We start from the raw sequence: 22,747 nt of genomic DNA, 5'->3' as shown, positions 1-22,747 counted from the left end.
CATTTTTATTCTTTTGCATATGTATTCATCATACATATTTTTGCAGCATTTTATTTTAGTTATGGCTGTGTAGGATTGTTTTAGATTTGTGTGATCGAAACATTTCCAATAACTCCGCAGCAATGTTAAGTCCAAAAGGTGAAATGTATTGAAAGAATATAGACGTAATCATTTTCAAAATGTACAATAGGATTTTATCTAAATATTCAATCTCTATTATTCACTGCAGTACAAAAAAAAATCTCCCGCGTGCCTCACACAAAGTGAGGCAAGTACAGACGAGTATTATTCCTTATGCAAAATAATATATCAAAAATATAATGAAAGACTTTTTAAGCTTTATTCAAATACTCAAGCATAAAAAAAATGACATTCCTAATTGTTTTACTTTCATAACTAGATGTTTCCCCCATAGTCTCCCATTAACTGTGTGTGTGTCAGGTCCCATTGGCTCTTGCCTATCAAGGTTGTGTGTGGATTGTAAAATGGCTGACTGGCTGTAGCTGTGGAGGAAGGAGCGGCTGGGTGCTCGACGTGCGTGTGATCACTGTCTAGACAGAGTGCCCATGTGGTGCAAAAATGTGCCCGGGGCCCAAAGCCAAAGCAAGTCAGGAATGTGTGTGTGTGTGTGTGTGTGTGTGTGTGTGTGTGTGTGTGTGTGTGTGTGTGTGTGTGTGTGTGTGTGTGTGTGTGTGTGTGTGTGTGTGTGTGTGTGTGTGTGTGTGTGTGTGTGTGTGTGTGTGTGTGTGTGTGTGTGTGTGTGTGTGTGTGTGTGTGTGTGTGTGTGTGTGTGTGTGTGTGTGTGTGTGTGTGTGTGTGTGTGTGTGTGTGTGAATCTGGCATGACTGGTCTGGCTGATGCTTATCAGTGTGCTTGTCTGGCTCTGTTCTTTCTCTTTGTGTTTGAAAGAGGGAGAGGAACAGGTGGGTCTGGGGGGAGCACAAACAGCCAGACAGTCACATGGTGTCTGTTTGTCTCCTCATCTGTCTTGGCAGTCTGCCTGTCTCCTTTTTTCTTTCGGTTTCCTGTTTTCCTGTGCCACCTGTTTGTCTAACCGTCCACCTGTCAGACAGACCTGTTCTCGTATGTGCCCTGATCGGTTTGATTACCGCCTTATTTATCCCTCTCCATGGCTGAAGTGAGAGAGAAATACATTGAGTAACCTTCTCAGCACATACAGTCAGAGATGCAATATATTTTCTTTTCGCTAAGCACTAAGTGAAGGGTCAAACACTTTGAACACTCTGAGCAGACATAAAAAGATTATTGCTGCCTCTTGACTTGAAGTGATCAAGCTATATTCTATCATTTCATGATCAAATATACTTGACCTTTCTGCATTTTTCATTCACAGCAGATAACAGTTGACTCATTTCGCAGTGCTGCTGGGTTAATTAGAAAGCCTCCACCTAAAAAAAAAGTGTATTCCTTTTAAATGCCCCACTTTGCTCCCTGCTTCCCTCGTGGGCTGTTATTGATTTGGCTGCTCAACAAAGTGCGGCTCCCAGTCCATGGATAAATGGCTTATTGGATTAAGACTTCCATATAAAGGCCTCCTGTGTGTGTGTGTGTGTGTGTGTGTGTGTGTGTGTGTGTGTGTGTGTGTGTGTGTGTGTGTGTGTGTGTGTGTGTGTGTGTGTGTGTGTGTGTGTGTGTGTGTGTGTGTGTGTGTGTGTGTGTGTGTGTGTGTGTGTGTGTGTGTGTGTGTGTGTGTGTGTGTGTGTGTGTGTGTGGGCGCAGGTGGGACCACCATGGCACTGCCCCCCAATAAAACAAAATCTACAAATCTAGACTCCAAGAAAGATACTGCTTTTATTGAATACTTTAGATCTTTACTGCAAGCTAAATGCTACATTATATAGATTTGATGAAATGCTTATGACAGTTTAAAGCTAGCGTTGTGTAATTTTTACCAAGCAGAAACATTAAAACAAATCAAATGCGTCCTGATTCAAGAAATGTCGTCAAACAATTACATCAAAAAAAAGTTGAAGTTTAAAGCCACGAATGAGTTTCTGACTGCGACACACATCCAGACAGCGGAGATGTTGTTTTTGCATGGCTCTGGCCAGGAAGTATATATATCTATGTATCTGAAGCATGATCTTTGACACGGTTGACGACTGCAGCAGAACAGGATGTGGTCTAGAAACAGACAGGGCGTGACTGACTGGCTGTGAATGTGTGTGTTCCTCGTTTCCTCCCTCACTGTCTGAGGCTGAATGAAAAGCACCCAAATAAAGGCTGTTTACTTCCTCCTGAGAGAAGAGAAGGAGCTGCCTCACTCCGTCCTCCTCTGCTGCCCACCGCCATACCTCTCCTCTCGCTCCCATCCTCCTGAATGCCAGGCTGATGAATGGCACAGAGGGGGGAGGAGGAGGAGGAGGAGGAGGATGAAGAGGGAGGATGGGTGGCACAGTTATGTTCTGAGAACCCCTCTGTTCTGTCCATGAGCGAGATTGTGGCGAGCTCGCCTGGGGTTTGTTTCTGTTTTCATAAACCACCGCTGATGCCCGGGTTTCAGCAGATGGGAGGACAATTGGACCCAACGGTGTTTATGTTTCCGGGCACAATAGGGGATTTTAAATAGATTTTAATAACACACACACAAAAGGCCTACTGCTCTGAGATGAAAGGTCAGACCAAAGCGTGCACACTTCTTTATTGTGACCTAGATAAGATTTTCCATTTGGCTCGTTGAGACTGTTTGTGTGTTTATGAGTTTCACATTGTTATCGTTATAGTAGCATAGCTCATGCTACCAGCTAAAAGGAGCAGCGCACAGATACCGAGACAAAGTTGTTTAGGACTGGAACTGTTGTTATCAGTTAAACTGCAGATTCATATCTCTGTTTATATTTGTTCTCTATAACACAGAGCCAAAGGTCACGTCTTTTTAAATGTTTTGTTTTGTTGACCAACAGCACGGTTTACAATGATATACAAGGAAATTAGTTTGAATTCATGCATTGTTTGCTTTTTAAATGGTCATGTCCAACTTGAGATATTTAGGGAATATGAGGAAGAGGTTGTATTTTTTAAATTCCTCTCCTGAATAAAAATCCTGTCCATTTGCTCCAACCTCCCTGCTCCGTGCATCGCTGAAGTGTGTACATCCTGAGAGGGGGGATGAGCCTTGAATGTCTTTTATTATGTATGTATGGAGACAGCATGTGTATTTATAGCCTTTAACTTTGCGCGCAATATACACTAAGACGCCAGTCATCTGCGTGTCCATAGGAGAGATCGACCTCAGACTTGTTTGCACTCATATGAGTCAGCCTGTGTGCTTGTGTCGGTTTATTTGCTTTAGATTGGAAACATGAATTACACCAAAGGAGAAACAAATCCCGATTCAATTGGTTGTCTTTGGTCACTAGCAATAACTGGCGACGGCGGAAAAATATTTACTTCCTTTTGTACAAAGAAATGTGCTGTTCACTTTTCTTTTCAAATATTTTATTTATTAGAGGCATTTGTGAAAGAAGCTTGCCATTCTTACATAATAAGAAACTGTTTCAATTAGGATTGCTGTTCACTTTTCTTTTCAAATATTTTATTTATTAGAGGCATTTGTGAAAGAAGCTTGCCATTCTTACATAATAAGAAACTGTTTCAATTAGGACACTGTTTCACAAAAATGGTGTCAAATAAAAACAGAGAAAAAGGAAGACAGAGAAAACGGAAATAGACAATAATTAGTTTTTTTTATAAGCAGCTGCAGTGGGATTTTCAGTCAAAAGGCTTAAACCTGTGGTTTAAAGCGGCTTCTTAGACCTGATTTCTGTTGCAGACACGGGACAACATCGGAGAATATTTCATTTAGTTTAGATTTTAAATAGTATAGCCATGACACTGAATATCAGCCACCATTTTAAATGCCCTTTTGCAGTTAACATCCAGCCAACAGAGGCAACAAGTATTCCTGGTGTAAACACGGCGTTAGTGCTTTGCAGTGGGAAGCACAGATGGAGCTCACGGTGGAAAAACACAGCTGCAGCTGAAGTGCATTTACTCTCCTCCGCCTGCGTTTGCCAGACTTTGTATGGTAATGTACGATCATGCACGTCTGCGGAGTAGAGTGGTGCCTGTTGTTGTCGGGTTTAACAGCACTCAGTCACTAAGAAGCACACAAAAACTATTTCTGCTCCATCAATGTGTCGGCTGCAGAAATGTCACATGTACTAAACCGGGCTCCGGAAATGGGTCATTTTAAAAGTTCACATGGTTGTGTGTGTCTAGAGCAGTGTGTTTGATCTGGTTAGTGGTTGTATGAACTGTGTGTGTGTGGCTGCAGCGGCAGGCAGACTGCTGGTGATTAGGAACAACAGGGCAGAGTTCAGCTGAGAGAGTGTGTGGAATGCTAATCCACATTGTCATAAGGCGAGCGTCAGCCTGACAAAGGGCTGGAGACGGGGGGGGGGGGTTAGGGGCTGTGTGTGTGTGTGTGTGTGTGTGTGTGTGTGTGTGTGTGTGTGTGTGTGTGTGTGTGTGTGTGTGTGTGTGTGTGTGTGTGTGTGTGTGTGTGTGTGTGTGTGTGTGTGTGTGTGTGTGTGTGTGTGTGTGTGTGTGTGTGTGTGTGTGTGTGTGTGTGTGTGTGTGTGTGTGTGTGTGTGTGTGTGTGTGTGTGTGTGTGTGTGTGTGTGTGTGTGTGGCGCAGAAGCGGATAAATGGAGGTGCTTCATTATTGTAGATTAAGTAGTAGCAGCGTGGTGTGTGTTAATAAAACAGGAGGCAAGGTGGAAGGGACAAGCAATGGGGGGGGGGGGGGGGACGACAGCCGTGTTGAAATTTGCACCAGTACACATTCATTAAGGAATAGAGCAGCAGGAATAATGAGTGTGTGGGCGGTGGGCGTTAAGCTGTCAACTGTCAGGTAAGCTGGATATACAGGGAGAGAAAAGCAACCATCAGTGGAACACACACACATATATGTGGATACACATACTCTTACAAACATACACTCTTTTGTTGTTTTTTGCACACACACAAAAACACACGCACACACATGCACTTACCTTTTAATGAGCTGCCAGTGGTCTCATCAGCAGAGTGTCTGCTGTCGTGGGGGTCATGCAGATGAAAGACCCCTGGATGACCTGCTGTTAATGTCGGTTTGGCCCCATTGCTCTACCCCCCGGTCTGTGTTTGCCTCGTACACACATTTGTGCAGGGGGGAAGACGTGACAGGGGTATGTAGGAGAGAGTGCCTTCACACACACACACACACACACACACACACACACACACACACACACACACACACACACACACACACACACACACACACACACACACACACAGTCAGACAACCTTGATACTTGATGGAATCAAGCCAGCAACGACCAGGCTTGCCTTCACACCACTGCAGTGGGTTTATTGTTGTTTCTGTCAGTTCTCCTCCCTCCTTTCCTCTATCTATGCTCATGTCCCATCATCCCACACTCTCTCTCTTTTTGCCTCTCCTTCACTCCCTCCCTCCTTCCTTTCAGTGCTGCAGTGCTGCCTTCTGAAAGAAAAAAAAGGAAAAAACACCAACCACAAGTGCTCGTAAACGGACGAGCCCCCTCTATACACACACACACAAACACACACGCACACGCACACGCACACACATGCACACACACACACACCTGGCTACGCATATGGCGCCAGGCTATTACATTTGCATGCACGTGCTCGTTCATCCATGGGCTTTGTAAATAAGGGACTATCCTCCACATACAGTACACACACACACACACACACATACATACATACATACATACATACATACATACATACATACATACATACATACATACATACACACACACGTTTACTGGGACTAGCAGTGATGTTTTTCTTTCTTGTTGACTCAGAGTAGAGAAGCGAGCATCAGTGAATATTTGGTTCAGATCAAATAATGAATAAGATAGTTGAACGTTATATTGACTGTATAGCTGCTGCCAGGCGAGTGACTAACATAAATATTTCGGGGATAATATCTGTCTGTGACATGGTAATCGTGGCGATAAAGTGCATGGTAAAGTCCTTAAGTATATCTGAAGGAAGGCTGTCTGTTTACTATTCACTGTGTCCTACTTTATATACATATATATATATATATATATATATATATATATATGTGTATAATATGTCAGTTTGCTAGTTAGTCAATTATTGATGTTTTCTACGAACACTATCTCTCCTTCCTACTGTCGTTTCCTGTTTCTCCTCCTTCTTCCTTTTCTCCACTCTCACACCTCCCTCCTCTATCTCTCTGTCTGTTGTTGTGGGTGAACTGCAGGTTCTTATTGCGATGCTGCAAAGTCTTGGTCCTCTGGTGCGCGCGTGTGTGTGTGTAGTGTCAGGCCTGTCTGCCGCTGATAAGCATCAACTCCATCAGCTCGCGGCCTCTCGCTGAGTGTGTCCTGGATTTGGTCAAAAGACACACACTCACACACACACTCACGAGAGGCAGCGCCAGCAGTATTTACTGAACACAAACGGCTCAGAGGGCACAGGGCTGACACAATGAATCGTAAACATTCAACACGCAAATATGTATTCGCATTGAGAGAAAGGATGACTCCAACCGTGTTACATGTATACAAATGAATCACACGCACAGAGGCACATAATGACAGGCCTTGTTGTATCCGTGTTGACTATCATCTTGTTTTATTCATACGCCTTCCTCAGCGGGCCCATTCAGCCACTACTCTTATCCATTTGTATGCTGCCTTCATTTTCTCTGATGCTGTATCAATGCAGACTCGGGCCGTAGCTCACTCTTGATGCGCACTTTCAATGCCATTCGTCTCCATTTGCTTTCTCTCGGATGTCATTTGTCTCTATTTCCTATCGTTTAAATGCCATTTGTCTCCATCTTACCCCTCGGTGACTGCGGTTGTAATTTTTGTTTTCTTCACCACTTTCGTTCCCACGGTGTCTGACAGACAGTGCATCATTTGAATTGTTCACTGTAACAAATACAATCTATCTGCTTGTTTTAACCCTCTTCTCTCCCGCTGTGTGTTTCAGAGGGCAGAGGATGAGGAGGAGGAGAGCCAGGTGAGGAAACCCCCGGCAGATCTCTGCTCCCCCAGCAGCAAGTTGGCCGAGTCCGACCCTGCAAGAAAGGTCAGTCGCCGTCTCCCTCCCCTTATCCATCAAGCCATCCCTCCATCACCTCCTCTATTCCCCCTCCCCCTCCTCTACACACAGGTCAGCTCTCAGGGTCACCACCCACACACACTCCCTTCCTGACAGACACACCCCCTGCTCACCCATTCATAGCGGCACACTTCTCCTCTCTGTCAGGAAATAGTCATACAGCGGCTGCTTCTTCTTCACCTCCCCCCTGTCGCAACACACACACCAACTTTACATACACACACAGGGAAGAAGCTCTATCATGATTACACACACTGATGCCTGGTGCATGATCCCTCATCCACATGTATGCATGCATATATTAGTTTTATTAGGTTATAGCTCCAAGAGTGCCATGTGCAGTACGGCACATTATATAAGTGTGTGTGTGTGTGTGTGTGTGTGTGTGTGTGTGTGTGTGTGTGTGTGTGTGTGTGTGTGTGTGTGTGTGTGTGTGTGTGTGTGTGTGTGTGTGTGTGTGTGTGTGTGTGTGTGTGTGTGTGTGTGTGTGTGTGTGTGTGTGTGTGTGTGTGTGTGTGTGTGTGTGTGTGTGTGTGTGTGTGTGTGTGTGTGTGTGTGTGTGTGTGAGACCGACTGCCATTGTGATATCTCATCTGTTCAGCTGCAAAAATGGTATACAAAAATCAATAAATGTAGATGAAGATGCCATTGTGTTCCTTTGTATCTATAACACAATAGCTTAAAAGACACATGGTGCTGTGTTGTGTGGTACTTATGTGTGTGTGTGTGTGTGTGTGTGTTTCTCAGGGGAACACATCTCCACCTGCTCTGGTGTTCAATCGTCTTTTCTCTGACATCAAGGAGGAGCCAGAACACCCCTCCCTGGTCCATCCCAGGTACTACACCTTTCCTTTTGATTAAACAACACCAATAAGAACTTTCAGTGTTGAAAATAACTATTATCTTTCCTATTGATTTATATATATATTTTTTTTTTTAATTATTATTATTTCAAAAGAGATATTTGTGCATGTGTGTTTGAAAGTATCCAGTCATTTCTAACTTGTGTTGAGTCTTGAGAAACTTTTCCGCACTTCTCTGATTATTGGTTCTAATAATGTTTCTTTGTAACATTAATGGTATTTATAGACAATAATAGTATAAAGTGCGTTATTGTATGCCAATATTAAATATTTGACTGATTTGATGAAGAAATAGGACTTGCTGGATTTGTTGGTCAAAAGTGAGTTGTTAGAGAATATTAAAAGCACGAGTTTCAAAAAGCCCATTTACTTTAGGGAGTAGATTTTGCTTAAAACATCTATCAATACTTGAAGCTATTCCAGTTGGCCTGCTGTTATCTCTACATAGCTGCTGCCTCTGCCAGATACTGAAGGCCTGCTCTCTCTGCCCTTTGGCTTCACTGAAATAATTACAAAGCAAAGTTTACTTTCAGTTTCTGTTTCAGTGAATGAAATTCCCATCCCTAATTTCCCTAATTGGTGCTGCACTCCCTCCTCTGCTCTGTTCCTTCCTCATCCTCGCTCCTTCATCATGTGCCTCTCCCTCCTCTTCCCAAAGCTCTCGTTACCTCTCTTCTGGTTTCTTCTGTTCCTCCCACCATCCCTCCCCAGAGCACACCAGCTTGTGTTAGGATATGGCGCTCAGTAATCTGACCCAGATTAAAAACTGGATTTAGACGGTTTTACGGCGCCGTGGTTTCATATGACCGCCTGGACTTTCTGACTGTGTGGAGGCGCGCAGACGGCAAGCCTGACAAATTGGCATGGATTAGGGTTCTGGTCACCTACCAGCATCACATGACTGCCTCACTGTCAAAGCAGCCACGACTTGCACAGACCAGTTTGCAGCTTTTGAATTGCAGCGTTACTAATAATGCACTGCTACACCCGAGCGCCGTGCTAGACATCCAGAGCACTTAACGTCGTATTTGGGTTACAACCAGCATCCATTAGCGATACACTTGTCAAATACAAGCCAGGCTTACATTATTCAATCGCATCTTTCATGTGAAGGAATTTCAGATTCCCATTCAGGCGAGCACCTCCATCCAGAGGAGAGGACGCGAGGCGAGGCTCGGTTGGAAGGTTTTTCCGGCCCCACCGAGCTGTCGTGCATAACCTAGTTCACAGCTCCAGCTCTGTCTGGAGGGGACTGCTGGTGGGGGAGGGGTTCAGAGCTTCACTCCACTCCTCTCCTCTCTTCCATCTGCTTCTCTTTCTCTCTGTCTCTTTCTATCCCTCTCTCTTCTCCCTCCCTCCCTCCCTCCCTCCCTCCCTCCCTCCCTCCCCACCATGCAGCCAGGAATAGACAGATAGTGTTGGCTCAGTGGCTTCAGTTCATCTCCAGGCACTATCTCTCTCAGTTGTATCCACTACCTGGACATTTGTGATAAGCCGAAAGGTCTGTTTAGGCTGAGATCCTGTGCACTCACGATAAGAAGTGTCCGTATTCCTCACTGTGTTTTCTGCTCTTCCCACGGAGCAGTTACTGTTGGCTAAAACAGCCACCAAATGGTTTCTATTACTCTGATTCAGCTGTGCTTTATTGCTCTAGAGGTAAAGAGGCCACATGAGTTATTGCAAGTGTGTGTAGCTTTATGTATATCAGCAATGCAAAGTCCATAACTCGTAACATTTTACGATGTTTACTGCAAAGAAAGAAGTATGTGAAAGGTGACACTGCTACCATTATGGTTAGAACAATAACAACTAAAGACAAAACCGATATCTATTCGATATGCACAAGCAGCAAACTTGACCTTTTTGTCATTGAGGAAAATGTTGTCGTATATTTTAAGCATTTTTTTCGTATAGTAAAAGTACTGTATATGTATGTATTTGTTTAGTCAGTTCAGTGCTTTGATGTATTCTTTCTCTATCTCTGTCTCTCTCCCAGTTACTACGTGTACACATACGATAAGATGGTTGCTCCCAACGTGTCTCTGCAAAGGGAGGCGGAGATGAGCCCCGAGATGTTCGGAGCGCTGCTCAAACACCACTACAGCCGCAGAGCGCTGGGACACGACGAGCCGCCCATGGGTCAGTACTGACACCTGGAAACAGAGTGAACGTGCACTGACAAACACAAACCGAAGTACATGTATTATACATAACGCACACATGCCATACCAATCCAGGTATTTCAATGACAAACACCGTCTTTTTGGTTTTAATTGATGGTCCTTAGAGGTCTTGATATTGGACGAGTGGGTCAGAGAGGCAACATTTGATCAAATGTAATTTCAACTTTCCATAATATTCCCAATGTATGTTGAGAATGATCATCCCTCTACACTGTATATGGGATTCAATTGAGGTGAGCACTGAGTAAGTCTTGCCAGCCTTTCAGAAAATAATGTTCCTTACACTGCACTCAAATGTAATTATAAACAAAGAAAAAAAAAAGGTTCTCGTTACAGCAGTTATGCTGGTGTGAGTGAATAATGAAAAGAGGACAGCTGCAAAGGTGAAATTGCAGGAAATTGGACCATTAAAGAATTAGCTTTACAACTAGCTAATACAACCTGTGTTTTTTGTACACGCTCTGCCAACATTACCCGACAGGAGATGTGAAACTTCATGTTCAGGAAAAGGGGTTGGGATATTTCCACACATTATTCCTTATAGAGTTATTGCCTTTGGCTCCTGGAAATGGGAAATGATTGATAGTCAACTACCGTATATAATGTATTCAATATGACCGATTTTAATATAAATATTCATTTGAACTTAAATAATAAATCCTCCTGTGTGTAAACTGTGTGTACATTAGACACATAAACACAGCTGACACATGCCAACTATAAATACATGACACGCATACAGCGAACGACTTAAATACATGTAACATAAGCGGAAGAGACATGCAGATCATGTTTAGCAGACACGTGCTCACCGTAAACATACAACCTACAGTAAACTGGCATCCGACACACACACACATGCCCACACACACTTTACATAGCATCCTGCAGCGCTGTAACATAATCATGCATTGACCTTCACGTAAAGACTCTGCGGGCACCTCAGTATTGATGAACGAGAGGAGTGGAAGTGGCCATGACCTCTCCTCTGCACTGTGTGTGTGTTTTTATGTACATACTAAAATGCATTACTAAGAATTACATATCTGCTGGGGGAATACAGCTTTTCTAATCAAGCTCCTAAAATGCAGAACAAGCTTACCTCGGTTTTATCCTTAAGGCATTTTAACCTTTGAGTATATTCCTCATTTAAAGTTGATACATTTTCTTTAAATGTGCTTGCTTTATTTAAAGCTTTTTAATTTAACTTTTTCCTAATTTTAGCTTCTAATTTGTGTTTCTTAGTGCTAGGATTTAAACAAGGTCTCTGCCTCGATGTATTTCTTATTTTAAATACTGTATCTATAGCTATACAGTTTATATAGAGAGATATGTAGAGAGAGAGAGAGAGAGAGAGAGAAAGTGGGAATGGTTTCCGTCTGCCATTATTACGCCATGTCTGATTGCCAGGCTGCGTCTCGTATCTCTCGGGCGTTCTGCTTCCCTTTTCCCTCTCCAACCAATCTGTCTCTCTTCCCTCCGTCCTCCCTCTCTTTTTCCTGGCAGCTTTTTTCCACATCCTGCCCGAGTCCGTCCGCCCTCCCACCCATCCATCCTCTTTTCTTCTCTAGCTCTTTCAACTCCGCCTCCCTCACTGTCTGCTGTCACTTTTTCTTTCCCCTCCTCCACTTCCTCTTCATCCTCTTTTTCTCCTCATTGAATGCTTTCCTCCCCCCAGTCTGTCTGTGTGCCTCTCCCTTTCTCCTTCTCCTACTTACTTTCTTTTGATCCACCACCGAATGACCCACTCCCGTTATTTGTGTTCTTCTACTATTGTGTGTGTGTGTGCTTTGCAGAGTATGTGGGTTTGTGTATGCGCACGCCGGTTTGAATGAGTAAATGAGAGTCCTCTCCGGTGCCAGACACGCTGCGTTCAGAGCATGCTGTTTCCTGTCACACATATACCGAGTGAATGCATTACTCTGGGAAACAAGTTACTGTTCTCATGTTCCTTTTTCCTCCTCTCCCTCTGTCTGTGAGCCTCTACTGTCACACACAGCATCATTACTAGCCTACACATGTCCCGCTGCAGCATCTGTGCACATGTGTGTTTGTGTGAGGGAGTGACATGGCCCGTTTGATCCTCTTCTCCATGATGCACACATTTAAAGGCAGCAGGGAGGGAGCGAGCCAGAGTTTGAACAGAGGAGAAGCCCACGCAGAGCAGCTCCCACACAAGTTCCTTTATTCCTCTCTGTTCTTTCTCACTGTCTGAGGATGCACACACACACACACACACACACACACACACACACACACACACACACACACACACACACACACACACACACACACACACACACACACACACACACACACACACACACACACACACACACACACACACACACACACACACACACACACACACAGTTTGTGTTTGGTAACTCTGCTGTTGCCATGCTTGTGCTCGCGCTCACACTGAGAAAGAGGTGTGAGCTTTTATAAGGTTGTGCGAGGGTGTTACTAAGCGTAGGCGGGAGTATGCGCCTGCTCGGCTGGCACTTCCTGTCTTTCAACCACCTACTCTTCTTCTTTGTATCTTATTTTTAATATTTTTGAAAACTCTTCCCTCACCCTCCTCTTCCTCCCTCCTCAGATCTTCACGCGTCGCCTCCCGTCGCTGCTTGCGCCGAGGAGACCAAATCCCATCGTGCCGTTGCTGCCTCGGCCACAGAGCGGGAATGCCAAACCCAGGCAGTTTCCATGGCGACAAGCAGCCCAAGCTGCAAGAAAGCCACCCACACCCCCGCCCACTCCCCTCCTCCTGCTCCCACTCCTGTGTCGTTGTTGTCGCCGGTAACGGAAGTAGCGGTTAAGGACACGGGCTCTGCTGCGAGCGGCGCTGCAGTGGTGGGGGGGGTGGAGGACGACAAGGACAGGATTGTGGTGGAGATCATGCAGATGTACGGCAGGCAGCAGGAGAAGCTCAACTCCACCCTGCACAAGCAGCTGCAGCTGGAAATGGTGAGTTGGCAGTCAGAAAGAACACAAGCCCAAGATCAATGAGACCAGAACTGTCCTACTGCCTATTGAAGTGTCCTTGATGCAGATGTGGGGGTGATGATCACCTTCACCCAACCCTCCATGTTTTTCTCCTTTAGCTGAAAAGATATTAAAGCTCAAAGGTCAAACACCACCCCCATTCATGTTAATCAAAACTCAGTCACTGAAGCGTATTGTAAAATATTACGTTTTTATGTCAGCTTTGACACACAGTACAGAAACACAGTTGATCTATATTATAGTGATGTTTGCATCTACTCGTCCATGTTCTTTTGTATCGAGTAACTCACCAACGGGATTTCAATTGAATTTCAGATATTAACTTTTAGAAAATATTAGTTCAAAAATGTTTAAAATAATAAAACAAAAACAAATAAAGATAAATGTAATGTAAATACATAAAATCATCATTATCTTTCCTCTTTTCCACTTTTTGGCCTGACATCCATATCCCGGTGAATGTCTCAGAGATCACATGAAGGGTTATCTGTCTTCATGTATAGATAGCATGCACTGCAGGGCTGTAGGATATACTGCTGTTGTGTTATCAAAGACCTGACCTCCATGAGGAGGGGCATCTTCCTCTACAGGGTCAATGATATATCACATTGCTGTTATTCCTCTAACTTAGTCTCTGTGTCTTCAGGAGCTGGAGGCGGTGCGTGGGGGCGAGGCGGCCCGGCTACGAGAGCTGAGCGCCGAGCAGAGGGAGCTGCGCTGCGAGCTGGAGGCCGTGCACAGCGAGCAGGCGCGACAGCTCAGCCAGGCCCGCCAGGAGCAGCTGGAGCTGGAGACCCGTCTGGAGCAGCTCCGGCAGCAGGCCTGCGCCTGCGAGCCGGGCGCTCAGCGCCAGCAAGAGGCCCACTACACCGCACAGGTACGACTGGAACAACGACTGTCACATACAGTCTGAATCACAGCGACACGTACAGTCTGAATAAACATATGCCTTTTCATCCCAGACGTTACAGTGCCACGCTACAATCAATCTCAATGGCAGTACTTTCAAGGAATTTACATCCATTTAATTCCCTTTGCTTTCAATGTATTGCCATGGATTTTAAACTTTGAAACACATTTGCCTTGAGTCATTGCTGAAAGGATGTTAGCATTGTACTGCAGAATATTCAGAAACACACTGAGGCAATACAATGTAAACATCCCTCTGTAAGCTGTTATAGTAAATACAAGCAGTATGTTTGGACTAATGGAAGTATATTCACCGTTCAAATATGTTAACATTTACTTCTAAATCTGCCCATCAGACATTTATATATACGAATATTTAGATCTCATACACACCACCCCCTTTTTCACTCAGGATAGTCAGAGAGTGTTTTCTACCAAAACCTTGAGAGCGGAGATGTGGTCACAGCCTTCCTATGATTGAGAGTTTCCCTGCTGAATCATTTTCTGCTTATGCGTGTCCTATATGAGTCACTGTGCTTTTAAGGAGTGTGAAGCACGCACACACACACACACACACACACACACACACACACACACACACACACACACACACACACACACACACACACACACACACACACACACACACACACACACACACACACACACACACACACACACACACACACACACACACACACACACTCAGTCTTTGTTTGGGTTTCCACCAGCCTTAATCTGTAGATAGGTTTTGTTATGTTGGCCTGAGCTACGGTCGGCAGTAGCCCCCTCCTGTCAGTCACTGAAGCTGCCCCGCCCCCTCCCCTTGGCATCAAACTCAGGATGTCTGCCAGTTAGTTAGGAAATGGGATGGGGGTGTGCATGTGTTTGTGTTGTTGGCCTGGAACTACACATGGTGTGAAGCAATTTCCCAGTTTTTCGCAGTAAAAACAGAGCAGTAAATGTGACAGGAAACGTAAGCTACAAGAATGTCCTTTACATTTATTTTTGTTAGATATTAAAATCACACATTAGTATCATGAGTGCTCTGTGCTCTCTTTGGCCGGCAGCAGCACGCTGTAAAGATAGCTTCTGTAGTCAAATGATAACAAATATGACCGCTGATGAAGCCACAACACTGAGGGTCAGTGTCTCTCCAATCAGGATGTGACTTTTTAGTTGTTCTTGTCTTTCTGTATTTATTTTGTTTTGGACAAAACGAGAAGTTTTAAAACGATTTCCTGTACATTTTGAGTTGTCTTACATGTATAGTCATCACAGAGAGGCAAAATCACTTCAGGCTTTTGAGTATTCTGCGGCTGCTACACCTCCAATAACATGAAGAAACCGTTTATTTCTCAAAGCTCCAGCGAAGTGTGGTTTTGCTGCCATATGTGTTGGACTAGATGTCCTTTAATGTGCTGCGTAGACCTCATGCCTGTCTCTCTCTGTTTCCTCCCAGTTGTCGGAGCTCCGTCAGAGGCTGGAGCGGGCGGAGGCCGACCGGCAGGAGCTGCAGGAGGAGCTGCGCCATGAGCGGGAGGCGCGGGAAAAGCTAGAGCGCACAATCAGCCAGCTCAAGCAGCAGATGGTGCAGTCTGCCACGGTGGGAGGCAGCCCCTCTCCTCCTCTTACCCCTTCAACCGGACCCCCTAACGCCCACTCCCCGCACTCCTCCTTCTCAGAGGCCCCAGCGGCTGGCCAAAAGTAACTGCCACCCCCCCTCAGGCGCCTCCCTCATTCATCTCCCCGTTACCCGCCAACTCTACAGACACAAACAGCCTGAAGCTGAACGGCTGTTTTTAAGTTGAGCATCTCCCCCTTGCCTCCAGTGTAGGACTGACTTTTGATTTTGTAATTTAACATCACTTAAATGTTGTGTTTTTTTTATTTTTGCTTTCTTTTGCTCCCCTATCCTGTCTTTAAATTGTATTTAAAGATGTTTTTGGGGCATGTATGTTTGATTTAATTTATAGTTTTTACTGAACAAACAGCTGCTTCACAGACGGGAGTTTGGTAGAGACAAACTCAACCCATCATGATTTCCCCCTCACGACTGTCTCCCTCCTCTCCCACCGGTCTCTCTGGATTCTGGAGCTCATGCCTTGGAGATTTCAGACTCCAGCCCGGACACACAGACTCGTCGTGCTACTACCTGGCACAGCAGCCGGTGCCATCGGACACAAAATGGCGCCCGGTTGCATGCCCCTTCTCCATCTCTCTCTGTACCTACAGCCCAAACACTCGAGTACCAGCGACTGCAGGAAACTGCATGGACATTTTAATACAGTTTTGTTTTGTTGCTCCTTATAAAACACAGAAAGAAAAAGTCTAATATGTCAAATACATCAAATCTATATGGAGGAGAAAGACCTTTACTGTACAAAAAAAAGACCTCATGAAAATATGCCAATTGTGACGCTGAACTTGGAATGAGTGTTTTGAGTGGGACCCTTTCAAGGTAGCTAGCTAACTCTTCTGGCCTGGACTCCAGCTGCTCCTCACACCCTTTCCTCTTCCCTCTTCCTCCGCTGTATGCTAGCGATTGCCCTCTGCTGGAAAACTCCTTAACACTGTGGTTTTCACCCACTTTAGGCTAGACAGGAAACACTGTGCTCTTTTCTTGGCTTGGCTTGGAAGAAGCTCACGAGCGGTGTTATGCACTTAACACGCTCTCCTCCCCCAGAATCCCCTGGGAGAGGAATGTGTCGGGACTCGGGGGGCCGGTTGTGTAGCTTTTCTAAGAAAGAGGGAAGTCTCACATGTGCAGTAGCTAGCTGCACTGTGTTACCATAATAATACATGCAACATCCCCGAGTGTGTCGGTGCAGAACAACGGGCAGAGGATCAAAGCTCCGGGCTGTCCCTGTTTTCGGGGGTCCTCTTTTTGTATCGTTTGACTTCATTGTCAACAGACGTTTTTTATGCAGCGCCCCGGTTTGTCAGAGCTTCATCTAGGAACGTGGGTGGCAGGTGAAAGCCGTTAGTCTGCGGTGGTTTGGGTCTGGCCCCCTGCTTCACGTTATTCTGCCTGGTTGAACAAACAGCACCGGCAGGAAGAAGAGGGGAGGCGAGGATTGAGGGGAGCTCGGGGGGCACTGGTGCTTTCCCCCTGCAGCAGGCTGGGTGGCCGAGACGCCAGGGGGACACGGGGAGCCCGTTTTTTTGTTTTGTACCTTTTTAGAATGGGGGCAGCTGTTGTTGCCTGTGGGCCTCTGATCGCCCTCCACTGTACAGCATCCCCCCCCCCCCCCCCCCCCCCCCCCCCTCTCCAATCCATCTCTCGAAAACCTCCCTCCCTCGTCCTCTCCCACAAAAACAACCGTCACTCACTCACACAGACCCGTCCGTCCATCCCCAGCGCCAGATCAGCCGGGGGTGTGCCCTTTTTTGTAGGAAAGCGAGCAGACGTCCAGCCAGAGGAGGAAAGGACTTTTATTGTGTCAGTTGCCGGGCAAAAGCGCTTTTTATTGCCACTAAGGAAATCCCTGTACGCGAGTGTGTGTGTGTGTGTAAGTGTAAGTGTAAATAATTGTTTAAAAAGAGAAGGGGATCGGCCTCAGTTCAACTCTGAGCTTTTTTTATGCATCTGCTATAAATGCAAATTGATAGACATTCCACTGTGCTCCATCCTGTTCGATGCAGATTTTCTTACACAGCTTCCCTTTACGATAGCAGAGCCTGAAGAGCGGGCCGAGTACAGCTGTGGTTTGTTGATTGTCAGAAAAAGCAGGTGCAGGTGCAAGCCAGTAAAATCAAACCCACGCCGCAAATGTACACTCTACTGTTCCATTTAAACCTTTATTGAAATTATGAAAGAAAATATTTAACGTATTAACTAAAGATTTATATTCACTTTGTAAATACAGTAGTCATTAATATATTAACTGTTCTTATATGAAAAATCTTCAAAAGGTTATATACATTGGACCAGAACTAAGGCTTCAGATGTTTTAGCTTTCTTTTTCTTTTTTTTTTAAGTGATCAGAAATTGGCTTTTGTGGAGTTGATGTGGGGGGAGTGAAACATGGTTTACTGAGATGTGATGCAGGAAGAATGCAAAATAGGAAAATAATACTTTGTTACACACTTTCCCCCCTTTTTCTGAAATGATGCATTTTTTTTTTTTTGTGGATTTCATCTTGACCTACTGTTTAATGTGTAATGTGACAAGCTTTCCCCTCCTTGTTAAACCCCCCTCCCCCATGAGAAGAATTGAAAATGAAAGATTTGCTTAAGAAAATGCATTTTTGAAAAAACAAACAATTTTTTTTTTTTTTTGCATGTTCGGCTGCCCCTTATGTTTTGTGTCACTGGGCCAATCTTACCAATCTGTTAATCGTAAAAAAAGAAAGAAAGGAGATGTCCCCCTCCCCCCACCCTCACGTAACGCACAAACTATTGAGACGGCTCATATGCATGAACATTGAACATGTGCAAGTTTTATATCATTATCGGTTTAGAGGTTGGCTAAGTATAACGTCAGATTATGAAGAACATATAATGTAGCCTAATTTGATTTGGAAATGATGTGAGAGTGTGTGAGTGTGTGAGAGAGAGAGAGTGTGTGTTGGCCTCCCACGTCTGACTGAAGCACAGCAGCTTTGAAAAGGGAAAGAAAAACTTGCTCACGTAGCTCTGGATGTGTAGTTATTGTTTCTGATTCTGATCATTTATCCTTGTGTGGATCACCCCAAAAGATAATCAGTATTAGTTTTTAATGACTTAATTACCTCTTCGGCAGAACAAAACAAATCCTTTCAATTCATCACATTAGCAGATAACTAATGTTTACTCTAATCGTGTAATTAGAATTTTGTACACAAGGGGGCGTTAAGCTTCTTTAATAATACAACATATTGAAAAAATGACTAAATGAAAGGGGAGAAAAATCCCCTGTAACAGGTTTGCTGAGCCTTTTTGCATTTTGCAGTGTTATGAGAACTTGGATATGCTTTGTACAGAATTTTTACAGCTGTGTGAAGTTTGCCCCACAGACGAGAAAAACAAGGCGAAATGAGCAGAGCTTTACCATGTGGACACATTTGAATACTGGATTTACATACCCATAATGCCTCCTGGCTACGTGGAGAAAACTTGTAAAAAAAATCCTTAGTGACCTTTGAACTATTCTGCTTTGTAGTTGGGTGTGTAATTTTCAGCAGGTAATTATTCTATGCCAGTGTGGGACAAGAGGGATGTCTGCATTGATCACACAGATTCCTGCTTACTAAGAATAGGGACGCCATGTTTTAAATTTATATACATCCTGCTATAGATGAAAAAAAAGATTCATGGCTTTGCTAAAAAGACCCTCTTTCCCCTTGATGCTGTTCTGAAACACAGCGTCTGTGTTTGACCATTGCATACTACGTTGCCAATACTACAGTGTGATGAGACTTTTGTTCTTGCATGAATCGAGACACTGTTCTCCTACCTCATGTTGTGATATAAAAATATGTTTTTTAAGCAGAAGACACTGCATCTCTGTTTATCATCATTGATATTTACTAGTAAATTACATACCTGTAAATGCTTTTAGCTAATACCTCAGTTGTATCTAGTGTTTTTTTTTTCTGTTTTTGCCCTTCCCTGATTTCAGATCTTGTAAATATTCCCTGTATAGACAATGAACTTGGATCAAATTCAAGTAAAGTTCTGTAGTGTCAAACCAGTTGTCTTTTGCCTTTTTGATGCACATCATGTCCTCCTCACTTCCTTTTTGACTAAAGATTCACACATTTGCACAAAATTCACATTGAAAGCCATCAGCAAGCTTTTGATGCGGTTTTAACTTCAGTATTTTGTCAGGGTTCTTACGGTCATTACAAACCTGGAAAAGTCATGGAAATTCAAAATGCTAATTCCAGGCCCTGGAAAAGTTATGGAAAACAATATTTTCCCCAAAGTTTTGGAAAAGTCATGGAAATATAACGAAAGTTGCATCAAATATAATTGATATTTTATCTAATCGCCGATATAGTAATACTATAATGATAATACATACTGTATCGTATAGTAATGAAACGTAAAATGGCATTTAACTGACAAGGTGTTTTGCTGGTGAGAGATTTGAGTTGCTTTAGCGTGTAGAAGCTACTAAGCTTACTATTTGATTTGTTTTAGATCATGTTTCATATGCAGACCTTATTTTCCTGTTCCTTGTTAAAATAAACCATTTTCAGTGGTGGCGCTGAGAAAGAGTAATTTTTTTGGTCATGGAAAATGAGTTAAAGGTCATGGAGAAGTCATGGAAAAGTCATTGAAAATCATTGGTGAAAAAGTGTATGAACCCTGTTTTGTACATATCGTCTCTTAAGCTGATAATGGAGATTTAAAGTCAACAACAGTATGGACAAAATGAAGCCAGTGAGTGGCACTCAAGTTAAAAAAAAAAAAATCCCTTTCTCTTAAAATAATGTGTAGAACTGAAAGAGCTCAATTAACTTAATCAGTCTTTGATCAACAGAAAACTAATTTCTTACTTCAAACAAATAAGATCTTCTGGTTTCAGCCTCACTGTTTTTGTGTTATATGAAAGCACATTTATATTTTGACTCCATGATCAATACGTTTATGATCATTTGGCAGAGGAATCAATAATTACAACAATATTTGTATATCTGATCAGTTCTGGAAGAAGTATGCAAATATAAAAAGTAGCAAAATCTAAGTGTAGAAATAATAATAAAAATTAGAATATTGGTACTTGGTATATATTACAGCGTACTTTGGGATTATAAATAGTGATGCATTCATGTGTTCATCACTTTAATGTTGCAGCTAGTGAAGGTGGGCCTGTTTTTGAAAATCATCTCTTGATGCAATCCCACCAGACTCAGCCAAATTGGGTCAGGGGCTTCTTCCTCACACATCTCCTGCTGGCGCCCTCGCTCGGACCACACCCATCTTTAAACTCAACCGTCTAATCTAAATTTGAACATCTGCAAAGTTGCATGACTACATCTTGCACAATTGCGAAATTGGAGTGACAAAATGTGTCAAATGACAATATAAAGAGTTCCTCAAGTCCTCCTCTGCCTCATACCATCTTGGTATTGGATGAGCCAAAGTACTGGTCTGACCAAAAAGGTCCAGATTGAGGTCTCAAGAGTTTAGTCCACATCTTCCAACACGAGACCTGTTTGTGTTTACCTGTGTGCTCGTGCTCTGTCCTCCGAAGGCGGGCTAAGTGTAAATCTCCACTCACAGAAGCTGTCGGGGGTCACGGCCCCCCCGCCCTGCCCCAGCTGTGAGGCTGGACACACTGCACATAAAACCACTGCTATCAGGAGGCTGTTGAGGAAGCAGAGCCAGGCTCCGTTCAGGCCCAGGTACACAGGTATCCCCACAGGCAGCAGGAGGAGCACGGCCAGGATCACCAGGAGCAGAGCCCATGTGTTCAGAAATATAATCAGGGTCTGGAGAACAAAACTTCTTCTGGAGTGAGCTCTACCTTTGTCTGTAATTTGATCTTTTAAAGGAGGATGTTTTAATGTCAGGCACCCAGCATGCAACGCGACACAGCCCAAGATCAGGAGGAGAGATGTAGCAATGTGCAGGATCTGAGAGGTGTGAAAGACCCAGCACTGGTGGATCTGGATGTGAAACACTTCCTCCATGATGGGCCTGAAGTCAGACAGCAGGAAGACGTAGAGAGCAGAGAGGATCCACAGCAGGCCACTCCCAAAGAGGCTCAACCTGCTGGAGGCCTGCCACCTCCGAGTGACGGAGAAGAAATGGTCCAAACCGGCCACGATCACGACAGGCCACTGCAGAGCGCTGTACACTTCTCCGAGGATCTGGACCAGTAGACACACGTGGTACCGGGTCAGCTTTAAGCCCAGGAGGTGTCCCTCAGCCTGGAGGTGCAGGGCGGTGACGGAGAGGGTCAGGAGGGTGTCGACGACAGCCAGGGACACACTGAAAACTCCCAGGAAGCTTTGGCAGATGTGTTTCCTCTGGAAGAACACCAGCGCCCAGTTGAGAACACATTTTCCTCCCAGACCCCGCAGGATGGAGGCGATGGGGATGTTCATTGTGTTTTCAAGGAGGCTCTGCTGCTGCAGGGGGGGGGGGGGGGGGGGGAGAATGAATTTAAATGTATTACTTAAAAAAAGCCTTACAACCTTACTTTCGAATCTTAAAGAACCAGTCTGTAGGATTTTTTTATTTTTTTTTATTGGGATTTTACTAAATGAAGAAAACAAAACAAGTGACATTTTACCTTTTTAGAGAGGTTTAGCAAAAATGAGCCACCTTTGGGGTCATTTGGGTGGATTTGCCGTTTCTCTGGAACCCATTGGTCGATTTTGGTGATTGACATCTCTTTTGAACCGTTCGAGCCAATAGAATGGAAGGGGAAGTTCCTAATCTAAACATTACTTACCATTGAGGAATGAGAGTGATGTGCACACAGTTTGCCAAAGCTATTACGCTCTGAAAACTGAAGTTGCCATAAATATGATGATGGATTATCAGTAATCATTTCAAAGTGACACAGACACCTTCAGCAGCGTTTTTATCGTTTTAATGCCATTGAACACAACTTTTGATCAGAACAACAGTAAGACTATTTGCCGTTTTGGCTCGGTAAAGCTACGTTTTGTGATGTCTGGGTTTGCTTCC

The 22,747-nt window shown here is 44.2% G+C and overlaps 2 protein-coding genes across 2 annotated transcripts in view; one reads left to right on the top strand and one right to left on the bottom strand.

The window, feature by feature from the left end:
- The window catches only part of skila (SKI-like proto-oncogene a), a 34,664-nt gene extending 14,874 nt beyond the window's left edge, over nt 1-19,790 (top strand). Inside the window, exons 3-8 of the mRNA XM_079651930.1 lie at nt 7,027-7,125; nt 7,906-7,994; nt 10,018-10,160; nt 12,804-13,171; nt 13,857-14,087; nt 15,582-19,790. Of these exons, the coding sequence (XP_079508056.1) occupies nt 7,027-7,125; nt 7,906-7,994; nt 10,018-10,160; nt 12,804-13,171; nt 13,857-14,087; nt 15,582-15,830 (1,179 nt within the window). The 3' untranslated portion in view covers nt 15,831-19,790. The remainder of the gene's footprint in view (nt 1-7,026; nt 7,126-7,905; nt 7,995-10,017; nt 10,161-12,803; nt 13,172-13,856; nt 14,088-15,581) is intronic.
- gpr160 (G protein-coupled receptor 160) lies at nt 18,273-22,158 on the bottom strand (the record flags this gene model as incomplete). The annotated part of the gene is made up of 1 exon (XM_079651931.1): nt 18,273-22,158. The coding sequence occupies one exon, from the start codon at nt 22,156-22,158 to the stop codon at nt 21,271-21,273; it is 888 nt and encodes a 295-aa protein (XP_079508057.1). The 3' UTR covers nt 18,273-21,270.
- Between the last annotated feature and the right edge of the window lie 589 nt (nt 22,159-22,747).

The sequence above is a fragment of the Notothenia rossii genome (genome assembly GCF_949606895.1).
Source record: "Notothenia rossii genome assembly, chromosome: 9".
Lineage (NCBI taxonomy): Eukaryota > Metazoa > Chordata > Actinopteri > Perciformes > Nototheniidae > Notothenia > Notothenia rossii.
Note: the sequence above shows the minus strand (reverse complement) of the source record. Positions and strands in the feature narration are given on the sequence as shown.